The sequence below is a fragment of the Fistularia commersonii genome, chromosome 1 (genome assembly GCF_037954325.1).
Source record: "Fistularia commersonii isolate RoL2024-O1a breed Wild chromosome 1, RoL_Fcom_v1.0, whole genome shotgun sequence".
Classification (NCBI taxonomy): Eukaryota; Metazoa; Chordata; class Actinopteri; order Syngnathiformes; family Fistulariidae; genus Fistularia; species Fistularia commersonii.
In genome coordinates this window covers 23,313,173-23,324,384 of record NC_141284.1, presented here as the reverse complement: position 1 = coordinate 23,324,384, position 11,212 = coordinate 23,313,173, and the positions used below count along the sequence as shown (strand labels likewise).

General features: G+C 41.3%; 1 protein-coding gene across 2 annotated transcripts; it reads right to left on the bottom strand.

Annotated features, from left to right (window-relative positions):
• Positions 1-3,871: 3,871 nt before the first annotated feature.
• manea (mannosidase, endo-alpha) lies at positions 3,872-10,759 on the bottom strand. Of its 2 annotated transcripts, none has more exons than XM_086155294.1 (5): positions 10,684-10,759; positions 9,821-10,415; positions 7,699-7,808; positions 7,499-7,575; positions 3,872-5,014 (listed from the first exon to the last, which is right to left on the bottom strand). In XM_086155294.1, exons 2-5 carry the CDS (start codon positions 10,338-10,340, stop codon positions 4,381-4,383), a joined length of 1,341 nt encoding a protein of 446 aa, XP_086011420.1. In that variant the 5' UTR covers positions 10,341-10,415; positions 10,684-10,759; the 3' UTR covers positions 3,872-4,380. The 2 variants fall into 2 exon arrangements, with proteins under 2 accessions (XP_086011420.1, XP_086011429.1); XM_086155303.1 differs by having other exon boundaries at positions 10,540-10,741.
• Between the last annotated feature and the right edge of the window lie 453 nt (positions 10,760-11,212).

The following is an 11,212-nucleotide window of genomic DNA, read 5'->3' as shown; positions in this document are numbered from 1 at the left end:
CGACTGAATGCCAGTCTTATAGGTAAATACAATTACTGAACAGAGACATGAGGATACTAACAGCAATTCTAGCGAGAAGGATAAATAAGATAATTACCTAAATTATACACCCTGACCAAACAGGCTTTGTCACTTATGTATGACGCCCATTAAATATAATTTCTCATCAAAAAGAGATGAAATTACAGTAGTCAATAATCATAGCTAATTTTCTAATTGTCTATTTATATCTATTGACAATGATAACTGTTATGCTGCTGTGACAAAAGGAACAAAAGAATTTCCCCTATGAGGATCATTGAAGTTGATCTCATGATCGGGTATGATGGCGACGTCTGCCTCAAATATTAAAACAATTTAGATTTGGTCCTAATTTCATAAATTGGATTCAAACACTTTATTCATCCCCATGAGCAGTTGTTAAGGTTAATGGATGCAAATCAGAGAGTTAGCTTTTAGCATTGAGCTGCTGGCCCAACTCGGTAGACAACAGTAACATAAGAGGAATTATAATATAATAATATTATGAAGAACACAAAACTTCATTGTACGCAGATGATGTCCTATTACATTTAACAGAACCCAGCTCAACAATCCCATATCTAAGGAACTCATATCCAGTTATGGTTATTATTCTGGATTTAAGGTAAATTTAGACAGAACGGAGGCTATAGATCAGGGGTGTCAAACTCATTTTGGTCCGGGGGCCACATAGGAGTCTAATTTGATGTCAAGGGGGCCGGACTAGTAAAATCATTACCTAGAAGTGACACCCCGTCCAAATTTTTCCTTGTTTCAGTGTAAAGGAGGTAAACAGGTAAATTACAAAAATCTGAAGATGTCATGAACTGTTCCTCTAAAAAATACATGACGAATTAATATTAAAAAAGAATTGACGAAATGACACCATAAAAATATTGAGTTAAAAGAATAAAAATATTGTCACTGTGGGAAAATTTGGGACTAGGATTTATTAGACAATTGATTGGTAGTATGTTTAAGAGGAGGTATGATGTTTACAAGGCGAATGGTGGCTATTAAATCAATCTTATTAATTTTGCCTGTTTTTTTTTTTTGCTATCATTTTTGTGGTTGTTATAGAAATAAGATCATTTTAACAATGTCACTAGATGTTATTTCCTCAAAAAGTCATTTTGTTTTCAAATTTTGAAGAGAAAAATACATTGCAAAGTTCCTTTTTCATTTTTTCCTTGTCTGTTTTTTTTGAAATCCATTGAATAAAACCCCCAGATGCATGTCAGAAAAAATGCATGGGTCTCACTAGTACAAAGATTTGATTTAAGGCAGGGGGCCACAAGATATTGTTCCGAGGGCCACAATTGGCCCGCGGGCCCCGAGTCTGAGACCCTTGCTATGGATGTAAATGATCTGGTTTCAGAAACAGATAAGCGACACAGTAGATTCCGATTGCCCAAAGAAGGCATTAAATATCTTGCCACCTCTACACAACCTCTTTAATGTAAACTACAATAAGCATATTAATAGTGACCTAGAAAAGATGGCCCTCGCTCCCGCTCTCCCTACTGAATCAAGTAGAAAGTATCCATATGAATGTCCTGCCCAGATTGCTTTGTTTATTCCAGATGTTACCTATGGAAATGCCTTAACCAACCTTTGATCACCTTAATAAATTATCAAAATGTATCTGTCAAAATGAGTGCCCTGGCATGAGACTGGAAACTTTACAGCCTCACACATTTGATGGAGATCTTAAAAGTTCAAAACCTAAATAATTATTTCTGGGCTGCGCAACTGACAGTAATTGCATGGATCCGCAATGATACGTCCACACAATTGCCTGACATTGAGAAAAGCAGGTGCAAAGAGCCCCGGGATATCTTACCCTTTCTTGACGTTCCTGTAACAGAAATGGCGGCCTGGACAAAATCAAAAATACTCTCATCACTGACAAATTAATTTGATCTTCCGGAGACAGATTTTTTTTTTAGATACCTACAGTCGAGATCTTTCCTGACAAAGCACAAGGAGTGGGAAAAACTTAGAAGACCTACCGCTATAGACAGGTTCCAATACCACTAAAAAGTAATTGGGAAAAGAAAACAATTGGGAAGCTATGTAATATATTCTATCTATGAATGTACATAACTCCCAACGGATAAAACAGAGATAGGAGGCAGAAATGAACATTGACATATGATATCAGTGGACACCTGGGAAGAGATATGCATTGAGGCACACCGGACCAAAAACTCAAACTCCTGGAGGGAATTCAAGTAGAAAGTAATTACTAGGTTTTTCAGAACACCAGCAAAAACAGCTAAGATGGGGCCAACATGTTTTAGTCGTTGCTGGAGGAAAAGTGGTAAAGATATTCTGGCCTTGTCCTAAACTAAGTCTATTTTGGAAGGAGGTCTTTGACGTTCTCAACGTGGTTTTCAAATGGGGCATTCCACAAAGCTCCACAACTGCATTATTAGGAGCAATCCCTATGGGGAAAACAGGAAGGATGAAAAATACCTCCTAAACGTATTGCACACAGCATAGTTATGCATTAAAATGCATAACTATCAGGTGGTTAAAACCGGATACCCCTCCGTATAAAATGTGGATCCAAAAAGTATGGGACATATACCACATGGAGGAAATTACATATTTATTAAGACTTCAGAAGCCTATTTTTACTAAACAATTGGCACCTGTCATGTCTTTACTAATACAATGAGGTTGTAGTCAAGGAGATTTGGGCTGGCACCAGACATATGCATCATATCCTTTTAGAGTACCTACACTGAGGCCCAGAAATATTTGGACAGTGACACAAGTTTTGTTATTTTAGTTGTTTATGAAAACATATCCAGGACACAATTATATAATCAATATGTTCTTAAAGTGCAGAATCTCAGCTGTAATACAAGAGTATTGAGATCCAAATTATAGCAAGGGTTTAGGAATTACAGCTCTATAATATGTAGCTGCCTCTTTTTCAAGGGACCAAAAGTAATTGGACAATTGACTCAGAAGGCTGCAAAAAAATAACACGGCTACTTGACCTTTTCGATCAGTAACCTATCATCAATTAAGCTGTTAAAAGACCTGGAGTTGATTCTATGTGTGGCGTTTGCATTTGGAAGCTGTTGCTGTGAACACATGTGGTCAAAGGAGATCTCAATGGAGGTGAAACAGACCATCCTGAGGCTGAAAAAAAAAGAAGAAATCAATCAGAGAGATAGCAGAAATGTTAGGAGGGGCCAAAACAATACTTTTGGTACATTCTGAGAAAAAAAAGTGGGTTTAGCAGTATCTAAGTCTACCACAAAAAGACTTCATGAGAGTAAATACAAATAATTCACAATAAGGTGCAAACCATTAATCAGTCTCAAAAATAGAATGGCCAGAATTGACTTGGCCAAAAGAAACACAAGAAGCCTGCCCAGTTCTGGAACAAAGTGCATGACATCTTCTGTAAAACGCAGTGGAGGCAGTGTGATGTCATGGGCATGCATGGCTTCCAAAGGCACTGGGTCACTTGTGTTTATTGACGATGTGACAAAAGATAGAAGCAACCAGATGAATTTTCAAATGTATGAAGACATACTTTCTGCTCAGATTCGGCCAAATGTAGCAAAGTCAATACAGATGGACAATGATCCAAAACATATTGCAAAAGCAACCAAGGAGTTTTTTTAAAGCAAAGAAGTGGAACATTCTGCAATGGCCGAGTGGATCACCAGAGCTCAACCCAGTTGAGCATGCATTTCACTTGCTCGAGACAAAACTTAAAGCAGAAAGACCCACAGACAAGCAACAACTGCAGACAGTTGCACATGGGTTCCAGACTTCTGACAGCCATTGCCTGCAAAAGATTCTCGACAAAATATTGAAAGTAACATTTTACTTAGGGTTATGTTTATTTGTCCAATTACTTTTGAGCCCCTTAAATGAGCGTTTGCATAAAAATAGCTACAATTCCTATACATTTAATCATACATTTTTGTTCAACCCCTTGAATTAAACCTTAAAGTCTACACTTCAATGCCGTTGTGACTGTTTAATTTCAAATCCAATGTGGTGACATGCAGAGCCCAACTCATGAAGATTGTATCACTGTCCAAATATTTCTGGGCCTAACTGTATGTGGATATTTCTGTTACTATTTCCTACTTATTTATCTATTACCATGTCATCTCATTATATATTGCACATGTACCTGTCATATTGATGAAAAATTAAACAAAGATTGAGTTAAAAAAAAAAAAAAGAATCACATTATTTTCCTTCAGTGTTTTGATAGCCCGTTTTAGCCTACTGCAGCTAAAACATCATTAAGTTGAATTTTCAGAACAAGTTATTATGACAACACTGGTGAAAGTATTAGCTCTCCCTGTTGCTCTATTCAGATCATTCTTGCCACCGCCTGCGCTCCCCGCCAAATATGGCGGCCCATTTGCGGGTAATCTCCAGATAGATGGTCGGTTTGTTGGGCAGATAGTCCAGATAAACCGTCTGGCTTGTTTTGGGAACTGCCGTCTCAATCTGAGTCCCCTCATGCCATTCATTAAAAGATGTAATTGAGATAAAATCAGGCCTGGCTTCCAACGCTGCACTCAGAGAGGTCTCATAATATTTCCCATTGATGCGGTTCCTGGTGTTTTGGAAGTTCCACGGGCGAATGCTCGTGTCGATGTACCCCGGGCCGACGCTCGGTATGAACATCAGGTTGTTATCTTCACAGAATGCCTTGATGGAGTCCCAGTTGCGTTGCGTGGACCCGTAGGAAAATCCATTGGTAGCAAAGTACGTGTAGATGCCGTCGAACCCCGCTGTCAGGATTTCCCTCTTCTGCTTCTCCTCAACCAGCAAGGCAATGAAAATAGCATCGTAAGGGGTGTCCCTGATACTGCCGCTCTGCGTGTGCTTCAGCAGTTTGGCCCACTGCTCTGAGTTCATCAGGTACGAGTCATAAACATAGAAGAGTGGTAGGAGCTTGCCGGTGTTGGTCTGGTACTTGAAGAAGGCAGGGTGTTCCCCGTATCTGAGGGAGAAGAGAAACAGCAAACAATAATCCTCCATGTAGCTGATTTGTAAGAGACTAGCACGTCCCTCTTGGTGGAAAAGCAGAGAGAAGGTGAGTCCTCAGGGCTGCTGGTATCAGTTATCTTATAATAAAATAGTCAGCTGACTATTCCATCAATTTTTTTCACCCCACTACCTCCCGTTGTCTCCACCTTCACTCAATACGTAGACTGCAATGAGAGGGATTAAAACCCTGGACCTCCTGTATGCCAACGTGAGGGATGCATACAACTCTTCCCTTCTACCCCCTCTGGGCAACTCGGACCATAACCTGGTACTCCTGGACACTGTCTACACATCGGTGGTGAAGCGGCAGCTGCCCACCAGCAGCTTCCAAGTACAGCCTCCACTCAACCCATCTCATCTCCTCAAACCCGAACGCAACCACGATCTGCCCCTCCTTCCCCCGCCCATCTGCAACTGGCACGGAGCACAGACATGGCCACTACCAGTCCCGCCTCCCAATCCCCACCAGGAACTTCCACACACAGCGCCCCTTGCTGCCAAACAGCATCAGCTTCTAATACAGGCACTCCCCTCCACCCTTTTCCCAACCATGGCCTCACCCTCACTTCCAGCCAGGTGCAGAGGGAGTTCTCCAGTTTGAGGCAGAGCAAAACCAGTGGGCCGGACAACATCAGCCCCAGGGTCCTCAAGGTGTTTTGCTGGGTTCTTCCAGCACCTCTTCAACCTCTCTCTGAGGTTGCTGAAGGTGCCTGACCTCTGGAAGACCTCCTGCATTGTCGCAGTACCCAATAAGGAACGTCCAAGAACTCTCAGTGACTAAAGGCTGGTGGCACCAACGTCACATGTCATGAAGTCATTCAAGAGGCTTGTACTCCAGGACGGCCGCAGTATGTTTGGGTGGATGGCTGTGGAATGCCCCAAGTTACTGTCCTGTCTCTATTCCTTGTCACGCTCTCTACCTCTGACTTCGGGTACAACTCCAGTTCCTGCCACCTCTTGAAGTTCTCTAATGACTCTTTCATCATAGGATGCATGAACAATGACAACGAGGAGGAGTACAGAGGTCTGATCACGAGTTTTGTTGAGTGGAGCAACCAGAAACACCTCTTACTCCAAGACCAAGGAGGTGGTTGTGGACTTCCGGAAGATCAGAGGCGACAGGTACCAATCACCATCAAGGGTGTAGAGGTGGAGATAGTGGACTCCCACAAGTACCTTGGGGTCCGCATCATCAACAAACTGAACTGGTCACACAACACTGATACACTCTACAGGAAGGGTCAGAGCAAGATGTTCTTCCTGAGGAGACTGAGGTCCTTCCGCACCCGTAGCGGGCTCCTCAAGACCTTCTACCAGTCTATGGTAGCCAGCGCTCTAGTCTTCAGTATAGTGTGCTGGTGGGGCGGTGCCAGAACTGGTGAGGTCAATAGGCTCAATAAGATAGCGAGGGAAGTCCGTTCGATGATGGGACTGAACCTGGACCATCTTTAATCGGTGACAGTGGGGAGGGTGAAGGACACACTGGGAGCTATCCTGGACAATCCTTCCCACCCCCTACATGATGAGCTGTTGCTGACATGCAGCTCCTTCAGCCAACGGTTCATCCCAACCCGGTGTAGAACCGAACACTTCAGGCGCTCCTTTGTGCCCACGGCCATCAGACTGTACAACAGCAGTCTGGACGGCACACAACTCTGACCGATCTGAGTGCACCTGTGCTGCTTTCACTATCTCATAACCATACCCCATTCACTACCTAACCCATTCACATGTCATGCCTCAACTCTGCTGTCTTTCCTATCCTTGTTTGTCCCAGCTCACATACATCCTGCCTATTTTTGTTTATTTACTCTATTCAATGCTATTGTCACTATCTGTATTGTTGTTTAGTTCTGGCTGTGTATTTTTTGACCTCACTGTTCCTTTATGTTGTCCATTGTTATTCCCGATGTTGTTGTTGCTGTCTATTTTCTCGATGTCTTGCTAACTTCTATCTCTCTATTTATATTCATATTTATTTTACTTTTTCTTTTTTGACATAACTGTTACGCTGCTGTGACAAAGGAAATTCCCCTATGGGGATCAAAAGAGTTATCAATATTCTTATCTTATCTTAACCCTTTGGGTAATAAGCCAAGCTCTTTGCAGTTTTGCATTTGTAAATCCTGAATGAATTGTGTCAACCCTAGCTTCCTGGTGTTCGGTGAATTTAGAACAACCTTTTGTGTACTCTTAAACTCAGACGTCAATATGATACAGGACATTGTTCAGTCTTCATAGATGGTTGGGTTATCAACTTTTAGACAGGATTTTGTTATTTTTTTTTCTCTCTCTCATATTCTCCTGTTTTTTCAGTGACAGCCAAACTGTTTTCCAGGTTTCTCCAGGGCGTGTGAGAACACTGACAATGACAGAATGAGATCACTGAACTGACTTGTGACAGACAAAAATAGAAAAAAACAAAAAAATTACTTACTTTTCAATGATGTATCTGACATTTGTGTACATATTCAGTTCATCCCTTCCCTTGTACGGTTCAATGTGAAATGCTACCTGCAGTCAAACAAGAGAAACTTAAAAAGATCGTTTTTTTCCAGGAAAGCATTTTTCATTTCATGTGCTACTGATTACAGAACAAATGGAGCTCAGTGAAGACAAAATGCTGTCATCCCAGACCTTAATTTGGTATTTATGTGCCACCTCCAGCAGCAAAGGCACAATGTCATCTGTCGGGTCCCCATTGTCATCTTTCATATTAGGAGGATACCAGGAAACAGCAATGACACCTGGGAGCAAAGAAATGAATGCTTTAGACACTGATGACAAATCATGCAGTTGAAGCACTATAATAATTGTACATTCAAATACTGTAGTGTGTGTAATGTGAATAATGGCAGTGAATATATTGAGGTGATTCTAGATGTGTATTGGGAGGACAAAGGCGGGATGAGAACTGGGGTCAGTTCTAAATGGTTCAATCCATCTGAAAAGACCGAGTTTATTAATGCATTCGATCTTTTCTGACAGTCACTTCAAGGCAAAACAACAGCAACAAACCATGATGTCCAACCCCTCTGCACGTTTCCTATGAATGCCAAATTCATTTTTCTTCCTAAACACATTAAACAATTTTTAGTGCGGCAACAACTCAAAATGGCCAAACCATGAGTTTCTGTCACTCTTTGCACCAGCATCGGTTCCCAGGGTTGGTTAAAAAGATGAAAAGACTAAATCCTTAATTAGAATTGTGTAATTTTTCACTATTTAAATGATGATAATCTCAGCGTCACTGATCTGACTTTTAAGATGTCATTTGATAATAATTTGTAACCAAAAAAAAGTTGTTCTGTTGATTCATTGGTAACTGGATCATTGTCAATAAATGTATTTATGTATATATAAATGTATGTTTACCATGTATTTGAAAACAAGGACATTTTTAAAACGTGGGTAAAAGTGATTGGGGGACATTTACAGTCATCATGATATCATTAAGGTTTAAAATTAAAATCCCTTGCCAAATACTAAAAACAATGTTCGATATATCTGTGATTGTGGCAATTAGTTAAGTCAAATAATGAATTATATGGTCATTATTATTATCAAACTCATCAACAGTGATGATCATTTAGACTGATAATCGTATGTAAATAAAATAATCACTGTTCAACATCGAAAACTTTTTCTGAAACGAACATCTTTTGACACCAAGTGTTAGTCCAGATCAAACTGCAGTCTAATAATGGTTCCATTGCATTTCAATGTAGTGGCAGAAAGGCAATGAACTATAGAACAGACTGTTTTTTTTTTCAAGTGAAAAGGGAAGCTCAGATTGACTTTGAAATCCAATATTGGATTTGACAGCCATCAGCAGGTCAATGCCAGCTTTCCTCTGGACTGGATGTCAATACACTGATATTGAATGTTGGTCAGGTGACGTCACAACCTACATTCAACTAAACATCAATGTCCAATCCACTCGCTGCCCGACTGGGATTCATGCCGATGTCCGGCTCAGACAAAGGGAGTACAAAAGGTTTAAAGTTACAATTGTGATGTGCTCAGAAACATTGCAGGGAAACACCACTTCGACATTATTGTTGTAGACAGCGACCTATGAATGATGACTACAGTGATATTTCAACTGAGATTCGTACATTACAGATACTTCCTTCATTTAAATGATTGTAATTTTCAACACAGATATTTCTGTGACACACATATATTTCTGTCTAAGGTAAAACCTGCAGTTGCAAATCAACTGCATTTTCATGGACTACAAATATAACGATAAAAACGGAGTGTGTCGAGACATGACGTGCTTTGTGTTAAATCAATTTCAAATAAAAATTATGGAAAAGAGTATGCTCCAATGCATTTCTAAAATTTCAGTTAACAATAAGGTGGTTCTGCATCTTTTGTCTTGATTATGATTAATATTAACAGTAGTAGCTGAAACATGAAGCTTTGAAGAATACAGTGATTTGGCAGACGATTTTTTATGCAAAGTAATCCGAAGTAATCTATTTTCTTTTATTGCATTACAATATATGTTTTTAATAAAAGAATTGAGTAAGAACATCAAAAAAGAGGGCTCTTGCGTTTGAGTGCTTTTGCACTAATCTTACAGGAGCAGAATTAGAAGATCATCTTACAGATCCCCTCTCAGATCACCCGGGTCAGTAATGCATCCCAGGATTTTCAACCCCGTCAACCAGATGAGTAATAATATCAGTGTAACATGACCTCATGCCTTAATGCTGCCCTGAGGTGAATTTCAGCTCAGTGTCTGCCTTACCAATGGCTGCTGTACGCAACTGCTGCATATGAGCCTCTATGACTGAGGGGTCTCTGGAGCTGTAAGCCCCTAAAGCTGGGTAGAAGTTGGCCCCAATGTCATCGGGCGGGCTGTGTCGTCCCTGTGGATACCCCTGAGCCACCTTGAAGTCCCAGTGAGGCAGCTGTGGATGGTCCCAGTGGATGTATTTGCCATCAAACGTGGGGTTCCCGTACCAAGTGTAGTAAAAGGCATGGACATAGTAGTTTGGAGGAGGGAACCTCCTCAGCGAAGCCTCCAGTTTGGCAGCTTTGTCAGACTGGCTAGATTCACTCATCTTTGCCTGGTCAGGCTTGCTGATAGCGTTGTGGTCCCTCTTAATCTGGTCCTCACGTCTCCCGTCCGGGAACATCTCGCTACCACCAGGGCCGCTGAACGGGGAGTCTTCCAGGGACAGCGACTTCAGCACCACCGTCACGATGAGCACAAGCAAGACCAGGGCGAGTAAAGTCACGCAGGACTTCCGCCTGAACCTCGCCATTCTCCGGTTAGAGCACCAGGCTTCTCACAGTTCATTGTTGGGAAAGCCAGTAGTTGCTGTCATTACAGAGGAACCCTTAAAAAAGAACGAAATAAAAAACAATATACGATAATATTATCGGGAAACACGGGTACATCATATCCGGGACAGACAGTGGCAGCTAATAACGATAACAAGCTAACGGATACTTCAACTATACCTGCATTGGTGAACTTTGGAACGGGCAACAAGAACAGCCGTCTGAAACTTTGTAACGTCTATATTAAACCCGGGATTATGGCGATATATTACCGAATACAGCCACTTTGACGACCATAACGACATTTCCCTAATTAACATTTACCATATGGGAAGGAGCGGACGGTGTAACGCCTGCGCTTCTGCCTCGACAGAATCGCCTCAAAACACTGCAGATCTATAAACGCCACAAGACTAAACGCTCCCCGGCTGTGACCCATCCGTACAGTTTGGGGGGCTACTTCCGGTTGAGTCGGTGTCATGGCAACCATGGTGAAATGACGATGCTGCCCTCGTTTGTTTGGGAGGTGAATTACACATTACAAATGTAAACAAGATACAGAATATAAACAGAAGAAAAAGTCTCGTTGCAAGAGTTAACGCGTGATCTCTTTGATGGGTACAATTTTATCAGCATTGTCTTAACTACGAGACTATGAGACTGAGACGATGGCATCAAACTCAAAAAATCTATATCAAAATGCTCATTTTTAATTAAAGCCCCTCCAGTCAATTCTGACACTGCAAGGCTCTGATCACCTTCATTCCTTCCTGTTGTGCAGGATATAATCTGGCTATCATATATAACATCATACATACTCTGAAGCCAATCCTGACACAATGTGTAGCGTACC